Below are 23,157 nucleotides of genomic sequence, written 5' to 3' on the forward strand. Positions count from 1 at the left end.
GGAAAGATCAACATATTTATATTTGAAAGGAATACACGTAGTGAGCTGGGGATGCCTCCTCATGATCCACTTGGACAAAAATACGACTTTGGGGCTCTCCCCTTTTATTTATAGAGAGAAAGAGAGTGTGACCTTCCCTTCCCTCCTCCTCTCTCCCTGCTTCCTCTATCTCTGGACGTCCTTGGATTGGAAAGGGTGACTTTGAAAAAAAAAAAAAAAAAAGAAAGTCATGGTTGGATAATTTTTTGTTTATTAAATTATTACTTTCACTTCCTCATTCCCACACACATTCATCTTTTAAGAAAAGAAAAAGAGGTCATGGAGATAAAATTTCTTGGAAAGAAGAGAGAGAGAGAAACAAAAAAAACAAATAAAACGGCCGTCATAGAGCCTCTATGTGTGTCTGTGTGTGTCTATATATATAAAAAGGCGAGAGTACTGGGGGAGATCATTTCTTTTCCATTGGGAGCCATGTCGCTGTTAGACGTTTTTCCAACTCAACGGATTTCGAACGGGGAGGATTTGAAGACGCTAAAGCAAATCTCCACCTTGAAAATTTTTGTGGCGTGTCATTGTGCGACATTTATTCCGCATTTACCACCTCATCAAGCGATCGTTTCTTTCAACCAAGATGTCGAATCCTCCAACCTGCTCGTTCAGAATATATACAGAAATTTATTCGAATCGCAACAAACGAAAGAGGAATCCCCCTTCTCTTGGAATCGGATGGATCGAGCTTTGAGACGGCCCATTCAAACAGACCGGCGATATACGGATCCGCGCACGAGTTTTCGGTGGAAGAATATTTTTCTCACGAAACGATATTTTACGTTTGGAGTGAGAACGACGGCTGAGGACGAAGTTCATATTGTTCAAACCACAGCCGCTCCTCTCGCCTATTACGAATCATCGTCCCCCAATCTGAAGGAAAGACGTTTTAAAGTCAGCGACAGGATGAAATATAAGAAATATATTCTAAGACCTTTTCAAAACTATGTCGTTCCCCCGAAAACGCAATATCTCATCGTCACAACCCAGAAGAGTCTCTTTCTCGTCGATCGGTGCTCGTACTCTCTTTGGAAACAATTGAAAGAGGAGATTTCTTTCCAATCGCCGATGATGTTTCAAGAAAAAGAAGAAAACCCTCCGCCACCTTTACCCATCCCTTCCTTAGATGATAAGAGGAGCTGGACCAAACCGTTATTTCCCGAAACAAAATTGACCCGGCAACGGAATGAAATTGAAGTCAATACAATTGAAGATGAGGAGGAAGAAAAAAAATTACCTCTTAAAAAACGGTCGACTTACCGGAACCTACCTGGCGTGCAAGATCCGCTTCAGAACCCAGAAGCTTCTTCTTCTTCTTCTTCCCCGACTTGTTCAAACAGGCAGCCTCTTTTGGACTCCTCACAGACAGAACCTCTTCCAGTATCCTCTTCTTCTTCTCCTCCAACCTGTCCCGACATCGTAGAGGTAGAATGTCAGACTGGTCCACAAGTTCCAACGGGTCCAGAAATCATGGAGGCAGAATTACAGCCGGGTTCACAAGTTCCAACGGGTCCAGAAATTGTAGAGGTAGAATTTCAGCCGGGTAAACAAGTTCCAACGGGTCCAGAAATCATGGAGGTAGAATCGCAGCCGGGTCCAGACATCCTAGATCCCTCCACTCATCCCAAAGAGACTCCAAGTGTTTCAAGACAGCCTTGTGAGGATCCAGCCCTTCCCGTATGGAATGATTATATGGACTTACAAAATTTGGTGCAACAGGAAGGAGAAGAAAATAATCATACGGATGGGTGGGTCAAAGACTGTTTAGATCATTTAACCTCGAATGAAATTGAACTGTTATGGAATTGCATTTCTGAAATCACATCGGAAATGGGATAAAAACCAAAACAAAAAAAAATTTTTTTTAATAACAAATTGGAGGAGGGTCATGATGTCAATTAAAAAAAATATTATATAGAGTCCAATCTTGGTGGTTCACTTCAGTTTTCCAGCATGAGGTGATCCACGTTTCCCGAAATATGGATCCCATTCCAAGAGAGATTGTGTAGAGCCTTCACAGTTCTTTTTTTTTCCTACCAAGAGGAGAGGGTCCCCAAAGGGCTACCCATGTCCAAAGAGAGAAAGTGTAGAGCGTTCATTTAATTTTTTTTTTTAAGTTTAGGGGAGGGAGGTCTCAAAATGACACCCCCCATTTTCAAAGAGAGATGGTGTAGAGCGTTCATTTCTGTTTTTTTCCAAAGTTAGGGAGTTTTCAAATGACTACCCATTTCAGAGAAAGAGAGAGAGAGAGAGAAGGTGTAGAGCGTTCATTTCAGTTTTCCAAGGTTAGGATGGTGGTGGAGAATCCTCCAAAATGGCTACTCATCTCAAAGAGAGAGAGAGAGAGAGAGAGATAGAAAGCGTAGAGCGTTCATTTCAGTTTTCCAACATTAGAAGGTCCCAAAATACCTTCTGAATTCAAAGAGAGATCGTGTAGAGCGTTCATTTCCAGTTCTTCAAGATCAGAAGAAGAGGGTCCGCTTTTCAGAGACAGCGAAGTGCAGACTTCAGTTTTCTCCCTCCCCAAGAATAGAGGGTCCCAAAATGGCTTTCCATTTCAAAGAGAGAGGGTGAGGTGTTCATTTCCATTCTCCAAGATAGGGTCGTCTGCTTTTTCCCAAAATGGCTTCCCAATTCAAAGAGAGAGAGAGAGTGAAAGGGTGTGTAGAGCGGTCATGTTCATTCTCCAAGATAGGGTCGTCAGCTTTTTCTCAAAATGGCATCTCCCCATTCAAAAAGAGATCGTAACCAATTTTTTCCAGTTTTTTCCAAGATGGGGGGGAGAAGAAAACCTAGGATGGAATAACACGACACACAGAGAGAAAGAGAAAAAAACGCCATCTTGTCATTTTCTGATAGGGTACCGGTGTTCGAATACTTTTGTGACCGACTGTACCTGATAAAAATATTTACATTGTTTATTATTCTAGCGATATTTTTAACCAGGTGCATACTTTCCGTGAGGCCTTTTCCGGAGATTTTTTTTCCCGATATACATTTTCAGGATATTTTCTTGGCATTTGTTTTACTCAAGTGGTTAGATTAAAGTGTTATTTTGTATGCTGTGAAACCTAACTAGAATTTATTTTCATTCCATAGTTACTTCACATAAATTTTCGATTTCATGTATATTCAGTTTCATAATTGCACTATCATTTTGAGATTTACTATACTTTTCAGTTTTTTTTTATTAAATGTTGTCTACTACTACTTTCAATAAAATACTGATATGATATATAATAGGGAAATATAACATACACGCGCACACATGCTCACAAACATACATCACCATATATATACACAGTGTTTTGTATGTGTGGTTACATATATATATATATAGTTTACATGCAAAACAGTTTTAATAATTCCTACGAAAAATGTGATAAATTTCCACGAAATAAACTGCTTAAATATATATATATATATATATATATATATATTGCGCTTTCCATAGTTTAACATAAATGAAGTTTTTAAAGTCAGAATTTAAATAGTGATATTGTGTTTATATGTACTGTAATTACTGATGAAAAGATGTTTCTGAATTTAAAGCCAGGATAGTTTAAATTACTAACAGACGGCAAATACACAACTTGAAATCAGAGTCTTTGGAAGAAGAAATAAATTTAGAATTTACTTCAGCTCCATTTCTCGTCATAGTTAACAAAATGAAAGAACTGAGAAAGATAGATAGCGGATGCTTTTTTGTCCTTGCACAAAGGTAATGGTCTCCCATATAAAGTAGAAAATGTACAAAGGTGGTAAGCTTTAGTTCAGTACCCCCTGGAGGTATATTTACGTTGAAGTCAACTTGGAGATTCCGCTATTAGGTGTTTTCTTTGAAAAGGGTAATATCTTTTTCAGCACATAACCAGAAATAAGAGTTTATGTTTTCATTACTTAATCTTCAAAGCTGTATAATTTGGAGCATCTGCTCGAAAAACTGTTAACTTATTTTTCATCATTCATGAAAAGAATACACACCTGCGTAAATGTCTTGGAGAAATAATATCGTTAACAATTTTGCTACAAAGAAATTTTTTTTTGGTTTCTATTAACATCTCGATAATGCACGTAGTATATAAATACTTGCATTGTAACTCATATATAGCTAATTACAAGGAAATTTCATTGTAACTCGAAAATACATTTATTTTCTCAAGAAGCTCCTTTGTCCAAGCTGTTTACTTGTTTTCTACCCCCAAAGTGATTTTACTCTATAAAAGCCGAACTGCCTGATCTCATTCATCAGCTACTTCATCTATTCTGCTGTTGAGTTATGCGATATACATGCATACATACGTACGGACATACGTCGCGCTAAAACTAGTCATAAGTCCCAAATATAAAATTTCAACATTTTACGTTAAGTTATGCGACATTCGTACGTGTAAACGTCATGATGGAAATTTCCTTTGAAATATGAAAATCGAAATGTTTCGCAATTACAATACTTTATTTATTTCTCACAAGTCAAAACGCTGTCATAAATAACTAACTACTAATAAATTTATGATGCAATCTAAAGAATTATTTAAATCTAACACTTTAAACTGGAATAAACTTATAATATTTGAAAATTAAATATAAACATAATACTAAAATAAGTTGCGAATAATTTGTATTCGAAAAATTGGAACACGAGAGAAAAAAATTCTCACAAATTCCCTTTGTATATTAAAAAGTATTTCCTCAGAAAATAAGGATAAAAAAATGCAAGATTAATTTTTCACCATTATCGAAGCAATTCCTTAAAGATACTGGAAATTTAAAGCATTTTATGAGTTTCTCTTACTGATGTATATTGATTAACTTTCTGTATTCGGCACATATCTTGATTTAAGGTACGAGTAATATATAGTATATGTGTTAGTGCGCAAATTATAAAGTAGCCAAATAGGAGATGAAATACTATTTTAGCAACCAGTCTCGTGACGAAGATACCATAGGGAGAAAAACTAATTTCACTCGCTAAATTCAACGGAGGGGAGAATTAGCTTAATTATATCCACATGGTAAGGGGGGCCCGCTTTTGAAGCAGTTTGAGTAAAAATGCTTGCCGCTTTTGCGACAGACCTGGCAAGAAAACACGATTATTTTTACGTCGTTTCCTGAAAAAACCCGTAACGCTCGGGGGGGGTTAATGTATAATCAGGGTTAACTCAGACGGAGATTACCTGAGCTGCTTCTTAGCATCTAAGTGGAATTGTCATTCCGGACAATGCCTCACATAAGACGAGGACCGATACTTTTTTTCCTATTTAACTATTCAAAATTAATTTAATAATTTATTAAATTTCTCTTTATCTTTAAATTTTTCTTAGTTTAATTAATACGCTATGAGAGCTTTATCCTGCTTGGTTTATTCCTTTGGTCGGGAGCTCTCATAGTGGTGGTCAGATCAGGTGGTAGGAGACCTTTACTTTAAAGTTATTAAAACGTAGGGGTCTAGTCTGGACACCGGTCGAGATCAATATCGGAAAACCAGTCGGAATTCTCTTTCCACTCGACAGCAGAAGGGAGAGCGAGTCTGACCCCTTCAAATTCCGTCGGCGGAAAATGAAGTGGAAATTCCGTCCGGAAGTGACGTTTATTGCATATCAACCAATCTATCTCACCTCTACATTGCTCGAGGCTGACGGGAAGGGGGTAGTTTGTTGTCAAAGGGGCTGTTTCGCACGTGTTTATTACTGAGGATAGCGGTAGAAAAAAAAAGCAACGAGTTCCAGTAAATGGTGAAATTTTCCGAAAAAATCCGCTGCTGGATGGGACATTTAGTAAAGAGTATGGAAAAAAGAAATGGTGAACGTTAATGGATATTTTAAACGCAGAAAGAAATGGCCTTTTCAAAACTTCAGGTATCTGAAGAAACGTAAACATAATTTTACGTAAGATCTTTTGCAAAATGGAAATTTTCTAAAAGGTTACATGTTTGTAAACTATTTGTTAACAGGAATTTTATGATTAAAATACATTATTTTGGCTGAAAAGGTTATGCAACAACGTCATAAGTCAAATCATTGGAATATAGCATCGCGTACGCGTGTTTAATATTCCTAATGAAAATAATAATTTTTAAATTATGCAATAATAATTCAAAAAATTTAATTTTTAGCAACCCATGATTATATCAATAATTTTATTTATTCAGGAATTATAGTTATCACGTAGCTAGATTATGGTAGCTATATTATTAGTATGTATCGTAGATACTGATAAGCAGAAAGCTTTGGTTTGATGCATTAAAAGATGATTTACTAGTGAGTAAAAATATAACAAATTTTTAACAAAAGTAATAGGAAGGAAAATAAAAAGAATTAAATAACTATATGTTAAATCATAAAACATATCATCTTGCACACACACAAACACACACATATATATATAAACATATGCAGTGAAAGTAAATTGCAATACATATTCCTATTTATGCCCTTTTTAAGTCGATCCCACTAGCGGCAGAGCGGTAAAATCTCCGAATACTGATAGTGCGGTCCGAGGTTCAGATCCCGCGAACGGGCTGGACGCATGGGCGTCATTACCAATGTATCTGTCATTACCAATATATCATTGGTAACTTCCAGAAGCATAGAAGTTTAAGGCACACAAAATCTGTTTTAAATATATATATATATATATATATAACTGTATTATAAATATATTAACAGATGCAGTGAAAGAAATTGCAGCACATATTCCTATTTATACCTTTCTAAAATCGATCCCACCAGCGGCCGAGCGGTAAAATCGCTGAACACTGGAAGTTCGGTCCAAGGTTGGAATGCCGCGAACGAGCTGACTGCATGGACGTTTTCGTTGTTTTCTCCATGTGTTACGTGTATACGAGCTAGTTTCCCTTAGAATGTCTTCCACGAAGGCAACCCTCACTTAAGACAGGTAGCTCTCGAGGCTTTGCCGTAATTAATTAAACCCAAACCAAGCACTTTTTTGATCTGAATAAATATACAGAAAACTGATGTAATATCTAAAAGTAGACCCCTTAAAAAAATCTGATAACTAATTATAAATCATGCATTATATTATTTACAAGAATTTAGTTTAACCAAAAATTATATAGGAATTTAACTTGTTTTATACAGGAGATTCTAAAAACTATTGGAAATTGACATAGATATCGGTACAGTTAAAACTACTTAAATAAATTTTTTTAACTCAAAGCAATTTAATGTAAATATTGAATTTAGGATGTGCATAGTTTGAATTATATACTGCAGATTCTTTAATGCATGTCTAATGTATTAAATTTTTATACACTACAAATTAAAATAAAAGAAGAGGGTAATACATTATAATTTAAAACATAAAATTTCAAAATTTACAAATTACTCATCAAAACATGAAATTAAGTACATTGATATATACATTAGTTTAAAAATTACAATTTTAAATTAAAAGTATCCACCCCTTCTTTATATGTGAAATAGGAAAACACCACATATATTATTTTCACTAAAATTTAATTAAGGCATTGGTAAAGTAGAATAAATAAATAATGTAGAATCGTCAGCATCAAATGCGTTATTTCTATTGCGAAATACTCAAATTTTTCACAAATCTTAAGAAATTAAAATATCTATTACGTACACTTCCAACAACAATCCGTGACCTCCGCCGTCCTCAGTTTAGATCTATTAACTTTTTATTTTTATAATTTATGTTATTTGTGTCCCACAACACAGCATGGTCTCTATAAAAATCAATCAATTGAAAAATTTGATTTTCGCTCCAACGAAAAAGCGCCATGTTTCCAAAATGAGAGAGAAAAGCACGAGATCTCTGGAAGCAATCTAATTGGCTATAGTCGCCGATTTTATCGTCGGCTAGTGAGCGGTGAACACTAGCTCTGAAATCGTCGCAGAGAACATGACAGATTTTTAGCGCATGCGTACATCCTGAAAATTGTTCCTCTGCGAGAAAGTCGGCCGATAAAATCGGTACGTGTAGACGGGCCTTAAAACGACAGCAAGAAACATAAACGGCAGCTGGACAGCTGACGGAAAATTTCCGACGCGTCGATCTCTGTAATGATCGAGACGATGACACCAGACTCGCTCTCTGTCGAGTAGATCGCAAAAAACGACCCGTTCTTCTATCTCGACGGTGTCCAGACTAGGGCCCGTAGGAGGAAATACGGTAACGAAAAATCAAGCCCTGGATAATGTAAAACAAATAACGTCGTTTTTAATTATTTTTATTTTCTTTTTCAATTTAAAACTCATACTAAGAAAAACGCATGTTTTTAAAAATTCTAATATGATGAGAGGGTAAATGTTAAAAAAAGGCAAATGCGTAATATGCTAAATACTTGGATAAAAAAGACTGAAAATTGATGTTTGTAAAATAAGATCTTTGAAAAATTATGGCAACACCAGGGAATATTATTTACCCTTGTTCAAATGCGGAATAGGTGAGTTCGTGTGTCACTCGTTTTGAACTTTGGTTAAAGTCTTGTTTTTAGCTTTCGAGTATTTGGTTAAATAGAGTAATCAAACGTAAGAATAATTATCAATTTTATTTTTTATGAGGGCGTATCAAATTTTATGAATATTAGATTAGAACATAAAATATTTTGTTAATCATGCATTTTTCGGGTTTGACTACTTGAGCTGTACATGTATTACCGTATTTTTACAAAAACTGCCTGTTTTCGAAGATAGTTGGAGTGCTTAGCCCTAATTCTTTTAAGAATTTTATTAGTTTCGACACGTTTATTACAAATGAAGGTACACTATGCTGATACAATTAAACAGTATTCAAAAGCTATATGTAAATTTAACTTGAACTGTGTTGCTTATAATCATTTTGCATTGATTTCAGAATTTTTAATAATGAATAAGTATAGGGTAAAGTGCAGAATCGCCTACAACTATCTTATTTGTTTGGCGCTTTTGACAAGAGTAAGAAAAATTGGACTTTTGTCAATTTTCTTTGACTTTTTAAGTAAAATAGGTCGATGTGTACATGGATTAAGTCAAGGGAGTGCACAGTGTCTTTTTTGTACATTTTTGGGATTTTTTTAAAGTGAAAATAGGTCGATGTGCACATGGATACCGAGTATGTGCAATTCTTAAAAATGCACCAAGCAGTGGGCAATTCTGCACTTTCCCCTAAGTATATTGCAGTTGTATATTAAAATGTGTTTTTAAAGTATGCTATTGTGTTTAATTTGTATTTTGATGAGAATGATGTTCTCGCACGCTTGTGATGTGATCAGGGCTGTGGAGTCGGTAGGGAAAATGACTGACTCCGACTCCCGGAATTTTAAAGACTCTGACTCCTTCATATATGTATGTAAACATATATGCATATGTTACAGATTATTTTATTAATATAAAAGAAGTAACATATGCTACAGAAAAAAAAAAATTATCATATAACAAATTATTTATATTAATTAAAATTTATTATGAAATGGAAAAACTAGCATTAGTTATTTCTAAGAAACACTATAGCTTCGGCAAGATCTTTGTTAGAGGGCCATAGATTCAATTTGATAAAATTCAGAACTGAAAAGAGTCTTCCCACACTAACTTGAGGAGGAGGAATAGCTGTTACTTTTAGGGGTACTTCTTTTAACTTTTCAGAATAGATTTTTATAAGTTCTAAAAGGGGTGTCTTGCAAGTGCAATCATATTTCTCTATTTCTTCAAAGGGCCATGCAGAAATCTTGTTTGTATTTTTTCATTTTTATATCCATCTTCATTCGCTTTGCCTTAGCCTTTTCAATGTTATCCAAAAATATTTCTCAAAATCTAATTCATCACTGAAAGAAAATGATAACTCAATTACAATGTCTGCAGTTTGACTGTCCTGATTCGAATTCTCCAATTGTTCTGAGAATAATTTCATTCTTAATGAAAGTTCATAGTTGGCTTTCTTTGCAGTTTTAATTTGTTCATCATCTAAAAAAATTCGGTGTTTCGGATCTACATATATTGAACCCAGCAAGATCTATTGTCTAGCAAACTAGCTTCTCTTCATTGAAGAAATGATTCCTTCTGCAATAAGCCCTCCATTTCAGAAGGAACGAACATCACATTCTTCCAATCTCGCCTCCTGTCAATTCTTCAGATTACAGCCTTTTTGTGGCTATATACGTTGTAGAAAGAAGTTTCCAATTTTGCAAGATCATTTCACAGTCTTTCTGTTAGTGAAACATTAGGGTTATCTACATCTTCTAAAAAGGCTCTTAATTCTAACAACCTCTTTATCATCAAATATGTACTTCCTTATTGCTTTGCTTGATCGATAATTGCCCTTTTTCCTGCTTGCTTCCTAAGAATGGCATCAATTTTGGGAGTTCTTGCTGCTATTGCTGCTTGCCTAAATTTACCAGCTGTAACTAAATGAATCAGTTTAATCACTAATGGCAAATATCATATCCATCCTCGTCCCTTATACAGTACAAAGACTGTAATCTGGACTTCCATTATTTGGAATGATCTATAAGCCGAACCTCAAAGCCACAAACTTTTTATTTGTTGCATGCTTTACGCATGCACGTTTAGCACAAAAAATGAAGCAACTTAAACAACTTACATTGAAAGAAATGTTGGTACTTTTCTGTTTGGCCGGCGCAAATCTCGCCAAGCAGACTTTATTGGCGACAACACACGGTATTCACATAAATAACAAATGTTAGTTCTAAGAATTTTTTATTTTGAAAGCATAAACATTTTAATATTTAAAATTTTGTAAAAAGAAAATAAATTTGTAAAAAGACATTAATTTAAGAATTTACTATGATCTCGTGGTTCAACATCCTGATTCACCGGTTCATATCACATGACCCCAAGTGATATCATCTCTAAACTACGCTACAAAAATCTAGTTCTGTTAGTAATCATCTACATTAATTTCAAGTTAAATCTTAAATCTTATGGAATACAAATTTAAATGCAAGAATTATTTCAATTTGTATGAACAGCTTATTCAGAAATTATGTAAAACTGCAATTCTTTACTTCGTTAGAGCATTCTCATTAGAATTGATAAATTTAACCCTTGACTTCGCTTTTTCTATATTTTCGCCTTCGGGTGAGCGGTGTGATTGCATCCTAATTGACTTAATTACCTTAGTGATAGAAATTACTTAAATGGAAGATATATTTTGAAAATATAGTAGAAAGAAATAAGCAAACCACAAATGCACGTTACATATTTACTTGGCTAACTTAAACATGTAACTTGCATTTGTGGTTTGCTACTATATTTTCAAAATATATCTGCCATTTAAGTAATTTATATCACATTATCAGCACGATATGCTCTAAAGAAGTTTATTTAGCAGAAACGAAGAAGAAATTTTGATTTTTCCGAAAGAAAAAGAAGCAACATGCACAGCGCCGGTGAAGCTAAGCCTAACACGTTGAATGTAATTTCTGTCACTTAGGGCATAAAATTAATTGAACTATCTGATAAAAATTCTATTTAATTTTATATCAGTATTTAAAGAATCAATCTGATAAGAAATTGCTGCTACTTGTTTTGAAATTCAAGGGTAAAAGGTTACCAGCAAGGATATACCGTTTGGCATTGGTTATACCATTTTTGGCGACTTTATCGCCTGCGCCGGCAAAATGGAAAAGTACTGAAATGTTTAATAAAGTAAACAAATAAATATTAAGCTTTTTTTTTTGTAAATTTTGATATCCTTTAGATCATAATTTCTCTTTATTTCATAAATTACGGTTTAATATTTTTAATTGTATATTTTTTGCATGCCATCTTACCAGATTTAAATTGATGATCTATTATCTGGAATCGCCGAAGTTCCAACGAGTCCGGATTACGGAGTTTGTATTGTATTTACTTAGTCAATAAAATAGAAAATAACTATTTATTAATGTATATAGTTCATAAATAAAAATAATATATTCAGCTTATCATTAATTTTTTTCAATTCATTTTAATTTCATTTCAAATTCAAACGAGCCGAAGTCAAGAGTCTACATGTTTTTATCGACTCCAGCTCCTACTTTTTTTACCCCAAAATCTGCCTGACTCGGATTCTGACTCCACAGCCCTGGATGTGATGAATGATTTTATTCGTGCTTTTCTTCAGAAGCTTTAATCAGGACATTGCCAAGAACACAAGAAAATTTTAACTGAGTGCTTGCTACTTAAGTACACTAGTTTTGGTAATTTCCATGTGGATAAAATTGCCATAGGAAAGCCAAACGAATTGTGCTGTAGCACAAACTTAATTTTCCATAAGTGGAATTCAGGTATAAATTAATTTTTTGATTAATATGTAATTTAAAACTTTTGTGAAAGTTATGTCATATAAAAGGAAATACATATTATTTCAAATTTACTAATGCTAGTAATAACACAAACAGAAAATTCAAAATGTTATGTATAATTCATCATTAAATGTAAATAATCATTAGAATCTTCTAAGTGCGTAGGATCTCTAAAAGTCTTAAAAGGAAACATTTATTTGCATCAAAGTGTCAATTATATCTTGCTGTATTTTTGTTTATATGCACCCAGATAAGAACTCAAAAAGTTACTTCTGCTATGTTCTATCTGGTAAAATTGTTTTGTATTAAGTAAAAATCCACTCATTTGTAAATATTTAATGGAAGACTCTGATAACCGGCACTTGGTGCAATTTTTTGGCAACTGGGAGCCCAGTATTAATTATTAATATTATTTAAATAATTATGAATTTGGTAATAAGTAATTATTTAATTTTTAAATCATTAATAATTTTAATGGTAATTTTATTTCTAAAATTTTTTTAGTATAGCGACTGGTTGCGGCAACTTCTGAAGCCCGTTAATTAAATAATTATGATTTTAATAGTATTTAGACATCTAATAGATTTTAATAGTCTATTAAATAATAATATTTTGTTTTAATAAAATAATTAAATAGCGAATGATCATGCGGAACAACAAACATCATATGAGCGTATTCACTATGTTTGCTGACAAATTCATGTGATCAGCAATAAGATTCATCTGCAAAGTCACGTGACAGCCAAAGCAAAGTATCTACATATTGAAAGAAAATATCCCTTCCCTTTTTCCTAATATAGGGAAGGTCTAAACCTAAGCTATCCTCCCACTGTATGGCGCGTATTGCCTAAGTTGCCGAACGCGATTTCACGAAGTTCGCCAAGTGCAGGTTATCTGAGTATCCCCACATTTAATTTAAATAGAGTAAGCAAGAGTGAGTAAGCGTATAAAAGTATTTCAAAAAAGTTAAAAACAGTTTTCTTTTGTATTATTTGTAATACTTTTCTGTTATCGGGACCAATTTAAAAAATATATGCATGTACATATGTATATATACATTTTTGAATCTGGTCCAATTAACAGAAGAGTATCTCATTTCTTACCATTATTGTGCATATATTAATTTCTTGTAAATTCAATACTTATTTAGTAGTTGATTGGATAAATAAATTTGATCTTTTCATCTCAGTTACTTTAAAGTTTGGGTTGATCTTTACAATATGGTAACTGGTAGTTTGGCGACATTTTGGAGGCGATAAAGGTTACTACCTGGGACTTTGGTAATAATGTGAGCAGTACTCAGTTCCGATTACGCATTATTTTGTGTGAGGGAAATGAGAGATCATGGGATATGTCATGTGATATTAATGGACGAATTACGGTTCTTTAATCGGAAAAGGGGGGAAATCGGGAAAAAATCTGGAAATTTTGTATTTGGTTTATTCTGTGTTGTGTGAAACAGTGTTGGTGAATTTTTGGATCTCATGGCCGTAACTAAAGAAAAGTTTATCGGACACGTAATCAAGATTCTGAAGAAGATTAGGTAAGTTAGTATTTTTTATTATTTGAGGATATTATTTTTATGCATTGTTCTAAATGTAAGGTGGAAGTAAATTAATTTGGTATTATTGGGAAAATTGTTATTAGCAATGATTTAGTTTAAAGTAATTAGGATTGTAAGGTAATTTTTATTAATTTAATGTATGTGCTCATTTATATTTTAAGTAGTGTTTTTGAATTTAATTATATTTTAATTAAATGATAGTTATTTTGTGAATTTTATGTTTGTAGGAATTTGGTATACGTTTTAGTTGAAGTAAACGTGCATGGAAATAATTTAAATATCTGACACTAAGTATTTGTAATGGTTGCGGTATAAATTCGTTGGTGACGTTTATAATATAATAGATGATTTAGAGGTAAACGTTTTTGGATATTTTATTTATTTTATATGTGGAAATGTTCATATTTGGAAAGAGTAAATACTATTTCGCGATCAGGTAATTTCATATATGTTCTTTTTACCGGGTTTAAAGATTGAGAAAATTGTCATGTATTTTCGTGAAATTTTTCTAATTTATGAGAAAAAAAGCAGTGTACATGGATATAGTGAAGAGTGTGCGCAATGCCATTTTTGTGCAATTCTGAGATGTTTTTTTAAGTAAAAATAAGTTGGCGTGTACATGGTTTATGTGTATGTGTTATTTTGAAAAACGCGTAAGGAGTATGGTATTGTGCACTTTTTCCCAATTTTGCAGTGAATATTTGTCATGATTAAGCAGTTTTGTTAGATAAAATTTCTAGCATAAGTGTAATTCGGCTAGTAGATTGTTGGAAGAAGTGTTCAGTAGATAAAAAGAAAAGAAACATGTCTTTACTTCGTGAAGACAAAATGGCGGCGGGCAAAAAAAAATAGAGGGTTGCTGTAGGAGAGTTGGTCGCCAAATTTTCGCCAAAAAAACACCAAGTTACCATAATGTAAAGATCAACCAAAGTTTGTTTTTATCAAATATTTAATGAATCAATCAGTAATATATTTGCTTCATTGTGTGATTTCTTGTCAGTGCTTTAGTAATATGCCATTGTGTTGATAGTAGCAACTAGTTCGAAAATTCATTGAATGATGTTGTTATTGAACAAAACATCTTGCAGACTGTTAGATGGCAGAGAAGGTTCTGAAGCTAGATCAGGACAATAATGTACTATTATGTAATTAGATGAAATGTTACTTTTCCATTACGTGGGCGCAATCAAAACAAATTTCCTAAAGAAATAGCTAGTTATGTGCAGAAAAGCAAAAAAAAAAAAAAAAACATAAATAACCTATAAATAACTTAGTATAGTGTGGTGGCCATCTTTTTTTTCTAGGTTTTGCTCTGGCTTTCAAAGTTCTTTGTTATAATGTTGCTTCTTTTTGATCTTCCAAACAACAGAGCAGATTCAATAACTTATTTTCAATACTATGGCATTATCCCTTCAGAGTGAAAAAGCTTCAGTCGTATTTTTTTGATTTATCAAAAAAGACAGGGTTAGGTAGAGAAGCCATGCTTGTCAACATCAAGAAATCAGCATTAGGAAAGGGAATAGATTTGAGAATTCTCATCTCCTTTTCACAGCTGTCATAAGATTAATTTATTGTAGGTTAATGGAATAAATATCCATGTAAATTTGGAAAGAACTTTATATGTTTCTCATTACTATCATTGACTAGAATACTTATACAGGAAATTTGCACAGAAGACGTTTTTGTACCAAGAACGGAAAAAGATAGGAGGACTGGGCAAATTGTCAAAGTATATGAAAGTTTTTTACCAGGGAAAGAGTAATGCCATGCATATTTGAATTTGTCATGACATCAAAAATGTATTCCTTGTTTCTGTTCCAAATAGAAGGACAGAGTGCCTGATGCAGTGTATTGAAGAAAATGTAAAACAAAGGATCCCTTATCTACTCTGTACGAACTTGAAAAAGCAGACATTTCCTACTCAGAAAAATCAGAAATTGAACTCTCTTGACCATGCATATCAAAGTCAAAGACTCAAATGGGCCAAAATGAAAAGGTTTTCATTTGGAGGGGCCTCAAAATTTCCGTTTGGCCGGCGCAGATCTCGCCAAGCAGACTGTATTGGTGACAACACACAGTATACACATAAATAACAAATGTTAGTTCTAAGAATTTTTTATTTTGAAAGCATAAACATTTTAATATTTAAAATTTTGTAAAAAGAAAATAAATATGTAAAAAGACATTAATTTAAGAATTTACTATGATCTCATGGTTCAACATCCTGATTCACCGGTTTATATCACATGACCCCAAGTGATCTCATCTAATGTAAACTATGCTACAAAAGTCTAATTCTGTCAGTAATTATCTACATTAATTTTAAGTTAAATCTTATGGATTACAAATTTGAATGCAAGAATTATTTAAATTTGTACGAATAGCTTACTGAGAAATTATGTAAAACCGCAGTGCTTTACTTCACTAGAGCATTCTCATTAGAATTGTTGAATTTAACCCTTGACTTCACTTTTTCTATATTTTCGCCTTCGGGTGAGCTGTGTGATTGCATCTTATTTGACTTAATTACTGCAAAAGCCCTTAGTGATAGAAATTACTTAAATGGCAGATATATTTTGAAAATATAGTAGAAAGAAATAAGCAAACCACGTTACATGTTTATTTACTTGGCTAATTAAACACGTAACGTGCATTTGTGGTGTACTTTTTCTTTCTACTATATTTTCAAATTTTCTGCCATTTAGGTTATTTCTATCCGTTATCACCCCGATATGCTCTAAAGAAGTTTATTTAGCAGAAACGAAGAAGAAATTTGATTTTTCCGAAAGAAAAAGAAGCAACATCACAGCACCGGCGAAGCTAAGCCTAATACGTTGAAAGTAATTTCTATGACTTAGAGCATAAAATTAAACTATCTGGTAAAAATTATATGTAATTTTATGCCAGTATTGAAAGAAACAATCAATCTGATAAGAAATTGCGGCTACTTGTTTTCAAAATCAAGCGTAAAAGGTTACTAGCGAAGATATTCCGTTTGGCATAGGTTGTACCCTTTTTGGCGACTTTATCGCCTGTGCCGGCAAAATGGAAAAGTACCCTTTAATTTTTACATAAACATAGGTTTATATCAAGAAATATGGCTATCAGAACAAACAAAAATAATTTATTATTTTCTTCCTTACCCTTGGTATCTCTTCTCTGTTACAGTCTTGTTTCTTTTGTGGCAAATATTGCTCGGAGTAATTAATATTTTGGGTACTTTATAAAAATGTAGCTACCTTATCAACAATTAGGAAATTTGTTTAGATTATGGGTACGTAGTTGAAAAGTACTGAACCAGTCAAGCTCTTGAGTAACAGTTTGGTCAGAATTGTGTCACTGAGCTTCATATTGACATAAAGACATCAGTTTTCATTGATATTGATGATATAAAGAAATCTGTGTTTAGCTATGAGTAGTCCAGTATCAAGCTGGCAGTGAGGATGAGGCTTTAAAGAGTATAGCTTCTTATATATCACAACATCTTATATTCACACTAATCTATCTACTACATTTATATGTCAGTCTGCTATGCGTTTATGAGAATACAGAGAAATTGACATTTTCAATGCCACTTTTGTTATGCATAATAGATAAAGCAAAAGCCACCAATTGACATTTTTGTTCTCAAACCGAATTTAAAAAATATTTTTGATGTTTTATTTATGTGAAAAAAACATAGGTATGATTGTTGTGATACATTATTTAATGAAATTTGCAGCACTTTGAACATTAAGTGGTGTTGTTAGATTCTAAATTAGTCATTTCTACTGGTATATCAGAAATCAAATCTGAAGTGCATTTAAAATTTTAGCATAAGTTTTATTTTCAATGTAAAAATATTATCCTTTGTTAGTTTACAGTGTTAAAAATAAGTAGAAATATTTAATTTGTAATTTTTTTTTTATGTTCAATAAACATTGTCATACTAAAAACTCTGCGACTTTTTTCACAAATGAAAAAGATGTTCATTTTAAATTTTGGTACTTTTTAATTTCTAAATTTCGATGATAGCACCACTACCTATTTTTTTCACTTTGTGCTTTTTTACTTTTCACTTCCAATAAATATTTTGCTATTGCAGATTAACAAAGAAAAAGTGAACAGTATACTATTACAAAATGAAGCAAAATTAATAAAAGAATTGGCATTTTTTTATTACCTCTCCATAAAGTTCACCAGCTTATTACCAACTTTATAAGATGGTGAAGAATGTGCGTTTGTCTGTCTTTATGGCTCGTCTGCTAATAAATAGCAATGATAAACAAAAAATCATACTGTAAGGAACAAATGTTATGAGGGAGGAGGAATTGGTAATTCATTCTTAAAGTAACCACTATATAAACTTCTGGTGACATACCATTTTGCATATTATAGAATGAGTGATTAAATCTGTCAGCTTTACTAAGCATGGTAGCCATTTTAACAAGGATGTGCTCAAACACCTGTGTGGTCTATCAAGTGCATTTTTACAGCCAATGACTGTTCTGACTATCCTATTCACCACAGACCTATACTTAAACACATGTGATACACATATGTTTGAATTATTCAATTGAACTATTGTTGGATGCGTACTTGAAAATATGCTAGGAACATGATCATTCTCAATTTTAAAACTGTGTGAGCATAATTAAAAAGTACCAAAAATTGTTATAATCATTAACATAAATTTGAATTGGCATTTGCAGAATTCTGTGCAAAACAGCTGTAAAATGAAATTATTTGATACCAAAATGACTAGTGATTGCAATTTTACTTATACTGTATTAAAAAATTATAAAACAAATGCTTATGAAGCTTATGAAGCTTATGTTGCTTATGAAGAAAAATGTGAAGTGTACATTAAATATTTAATTTTTGGGAACTGTTTAGATATAGGTAAACTGAACTTTTAAAAACTACTGTTAACCATGAGAAACTCGCCTTATTGGGTGAACTGAAAAGTTAATTACAGTCAAAAGTCGTTAATTCGGACATCCATAATCGGGACCTCAAAGCTACAAACTTTCTGCGCATAGGCGTTTACGCATGCGCATAAGACCTTTATGGTTACGAATATGCATGTGCGCATGCGCATAATATGTTTACGCATGCGCGCTTAATGTATAACGGACGGTATAAGCTAAGCTAAAATTATCTAATTAATTCAGTTATTGTAGCAGATGGCGTTGTTCCTTAATCTTCGAATTGGATCTGGCTTATTAGTTTTTGCAGACTGTTTGAGCAATTTTATAAAAGTAAGCTTGAACTTTCGATTATGTCAAATAGAATTTCCGATATATATTTACTAATATGTAAAGGATCTACAAAGCGAAAGTATGTTTCGAAGTCCATTAAACAGAAAGTAGAATTGCTGCAAAAAATGGATAAAGGCATATCCTTTGATTATCTAATCATTCCGAAATATGTTTATCAATTTCACGCTGCTCTGCGGAGGGAAGGAAACGACGCAGCGCGCAATGAATTGAAGTTGATCTGTCAGCACTATCCTTATCTTCAGATGTTTTTATTTTATTTGGCTTATAATTCCTTACTAAATGTAGTATTTCATCTTGATGTACTCCGTCTTTGGTATGATTTAAATCAAGTTCCTTGTCATTATAATTCGCTTCCGATAGTGAAGAAAGTGACACAGAGGTTATTGAAAACGAAAAAATTTCGATTGAGAAATTAGTCTGCATTCTTGACTCAGCAATTATAGGACTTGAACAGCAGAACTTTGTAACTAAACAAGAAATTATGTCTGTTTAATAGAATTAAAGAGGAAGTATTATCACATGAAACGAAGCAACTTAAACATTTTGCATTGAAAGAAATGTTTAATGAAGTAAACAAATAAATATTAAGCTTTTTCTTTTTGCAAATTTTGATACCCTTTAGATCATAATTGTTCTTTATTTCATACATTACGGTTTCATATTTTTAATTTTATAATTTCTGCATGCCATCTTACCAAATTTAAACTGATGATCTGTAATCCGGAAAAATCGATAATCCAGATTCGCCGAAGTCCCGACGAGTCCGGATTAACGACTTTTGACTGGATATTGAAATTTAGCTTTATGTGCTTGTTATTTATTTCTTTATTCCTGAAAATATAATATTGTGATAACAAATGGAACACTACTGTCTTTAGGCATGTTCGTCCCTTTTTAATCCAGTTATTTAAATGTGTGTTAGCACATTTCTGAGATAATTCTTTAATAGAACTTAATATCCTGAATAGTTACACAAATCATATTATTTGGTAAAATGTTTGAAGAAAACTATTTGCTTGGCTCAGTAAATTTCAGACTTTCATAATTATACTTGAAGAAGTATGCAGAACACAATTTTATTTGTTTGTATTTTAAATGTTTACAATCAAATTCTAAACATTTAAAATATTGCCACAGCAAGAAAATTTTAAGTTTAATTTTTCAATCGTATTCAAATGTAATAGGATTTACAGAAAGAAGGGGATTATGCTGGTGTTTATCATATTAAGGAGTATTTTCTATGCTTTGTGACAAAAAAGAAATGTTTAGTGCCACTAACAGAAAGGTACTTAATGTTCATTTGTAAGAATATTTATCATAATATTTCTATGAAGATTCTATCCCTGTAAATGCAATAGCCTATATAAGCTATCAGTTTTGCTGCTAAATGTGACCATCATCTTTTTTAAACAGTAAGAGATAATTGATAACTTTCTTTTAAATGTAATTTTATCATTGCACATCATTTGATTATAATTTATTACAAAATGTGGGTACATTTACTTTGATAACACTGAAGCAAATGCTATGTAAATTGTAACAAGTTTGATTTGATAAATGTATTATTTTAGGCATTAGCACAAAAATTAATTGAAGCAATTTAATTTTATGTTAAACATACCTATACACAGCTCAGTACTCAGTTATAGCTAATAGTTAAAATTTAATCAATTTGCCTTCAGGAAGTCGTATATTTCAGGTTTAATTTTGAATAGTAATCATTATAGTAATTCTACATTTAAAAAAAGTGCATACAGTTGATTTTAATTCAATATTAGATAACTCTAATCATTATTTTTTATTATTCAAATATATTTTGAGGCAACTGGTAACTGAGTTATGCTGTGACTAGTTGCCTTATCAGACCTGTCACTGCACAATACTATAAGAAGCTTTTCCATGAAATGTATTTTTCCAGCATTAGTTTGAACAGATTTCTAGCCATATCTTTTGGGAAACAGTTGTGTCCAGAAATCTGCCTCACATACATAACCAATATTTTAAAATGCTGGAGGAGGGTCACTGGCAGCTCTGTTTTGCATAGGAGAGGAATCAATCAGAAGAGGGTTGTACTTGTATACAGTCAAAAGTCGTTAATTTGGACACCCATAATCCGGAATGATCTATAATCCGGACCTCAAAGCTACAAACTTTCTGCGCATGCGTCGCGTTCACGCATGCGCACAGGCGTTTACGAGAGCGCGTAAGACCCTTACGGCTGCGAATATGTTTGTGCGCATGCGCGTTTAATGTGTAACGGAGTTATACGCTAAGCTAAAGTTATCTAATTCAGTTAATGTTGCAGATTGCGTTGTTCCTTAATCTTCGAATTGGATCCGGCTTATTATTTTTTGCAGACTGTTAGAGCAATTTTATAAAAGTAAGCTTGAACTTTCGATTATGTCAAATAGAATTTCCGATATATATTTACTACAAAGCGAAAGTATGTTTTGAAATCCGAAATCTGTTTATCAATTTCACGCTGCTCTGCGGCAGGGGGGGCAGAAACGTCATTATTAGATTATGATAGATTAGAAAGATTATGTCAAATAGAATTTCCAATATATATTTACTAATATGTAATTTGTATCTACAAAGCGAAAGTATGTTTTGAAATCCGAAATCTGTTTATCAATTTCACGCCGCGGATTGGAAGTTGATCTGTCAACACTATCCTTATCTTCAGAGCAGATGTTTTTATTTTATTTGGATTATAATTCCGTACTAAGTTTAGTATTTCATCTCGATGTACTCCGTCTTTGATATGATTTAAATCAAGTTCCTCGTCATTATAATAAGCTTCCGATAGTGAAGAAAGTGACCCAGAGGTTATTGAAAACGAAAACATTTCGATTGACAAATTAGTCGGTATTCTCAACACAGCAATTATAGGACTTGAACAGCGGAACTTTGTAACTAAACAAGAAATTATGTCTGTTTAATAGAATTAAAGAGAAAGTATTATCACATGAAACGAAGCAACTTACATTGAAGGAAATGTTTAATAAAGTAAACAAATAAATATTAAGTTTTTTCTTTTTGTAAATTTTGATACCCTTTAGAGCATAATTGTTCTTTATTTCATAAATTACTGTTTCATATTTTTAATTTTGTAATTTTTGCATGCCATCTTACCAGATTTAAACTGATGATCTATAATCCGGAAAAATCGATAATCCGGAATCGCCGAAGTCCCGACGAGTCCGGATTAACGACTTTTGACTGTACTATAACATACTTCTGGGAGCGTATACTCCATTTGTGCTTCTGACAGGAACATGTTTTTTAGTAAAGTTTCTTAGTGCATTTTTCGTTGGTAGGTCTGATAAAGGCTTTTGAATGTAAAGAACCACAATAAAATATACCTATCTTTTCCCAAAATTGGAATTTTAATTTTTTTAGTATTTTAAATGATTTTGGAATTCATGATGAAAAATTCGGTTAAAAATTACTTTTCCCCAACAAAATGGCAAAAGAATAATTTGTATTTCCCACTGAATACTAAATTATTATTATTATTTTTTTAAATTTCATTACCATGACCATTTATTTATTAAAATTCTTGAAATCCTAATTTGCATATTAGGGTGTTATTGCATTTTTGTGGTTCAAACCTTTTGAGGCAGACAAGAAGAAAGTCTTTGGTCAGGCATCTGATATGAGAAGATCTAGATCAGTGTATTATTAATTTCATTTTTACTTATAAACAGTATTATGAAGATAAGAATAATCCATTTCTAATAATGAATAAATTAGTGAATAATTAAAATGTATATAATATTTATATCAACTGTTACTTATTTCACAGAAAACTGTATATTTATTTTGATCATGGCATCAAAACGAACTCGGATTTCACCTCAGTACCTTCGAACTGAAGACATTATGATTACAATTCTAGAAGTAAGTTTGAATTTTATAGTTAGTAATTCTTTGAAATAATTATATCCCTTCATATACTGCATTAATGAGAAAAATATGCAAATGAAAGATCTATTGGGTAATAAATATGTTGACCA

The 23,157-nt window shown here is 32.5% G+C and overlaps 1 protein-coding gene across 10 annotated transcripts in view; it reads left to right on the forward strand.

Annotated features, from left to right (window-relative positions):
* Positions 1 to 8,467: 8,467 nt before the first annotated feature.
* The window catches only part of LOC118187598 (putative ATP-dependent RNA helicase TDRD12), a 342,589-nt gene continuing 327,899 nt past the window's right edge, over positions 8,468 to 23,157 (forward strand). For 8 of the 10 annotated variants that reach the window (XR_015043602.1, XR_015043603.1, XR_015043601.1 and 5 more), the window contains exons 1-2: positions 8,468 to 8,561; positions 22,947 to 23,041. Coding sequence is in view for 6 of the 10 variants with exons in the window: in XM_085825776.1 (XP_085681902.1) it covers positions 22,970 to 23,041 (72 nt within the window). In the remaining 4 variants the exon portion in view is untranslated. Of the gene's footprint in view, positions 8,562 to 8,603; positions 8,793 to 10,825; positions 12,296 to 22,946; positions 23,042 to 23,157 lie in introns of those variants that run through there. The other 2 variants (XM_085825778.1, XM_085825777.1) reach the window with 2 other exon arrangements.

The sequence above is a fragment of the Stegodyphus dumicola genome, chromosome 10 (genome assembly GCF_044657685.1).
Source record: "Stegodyphus dumicola isolate Sdum_Otavi_A_Nest chromosome 10, ASM4465768v1".
Taxonomy (NCBI): Eukaryota; Metazoa; Arthropoda; class Arachnida; order Araneae; family Eresidae; genus Stegodyphus; species Stegodyphus dumicola.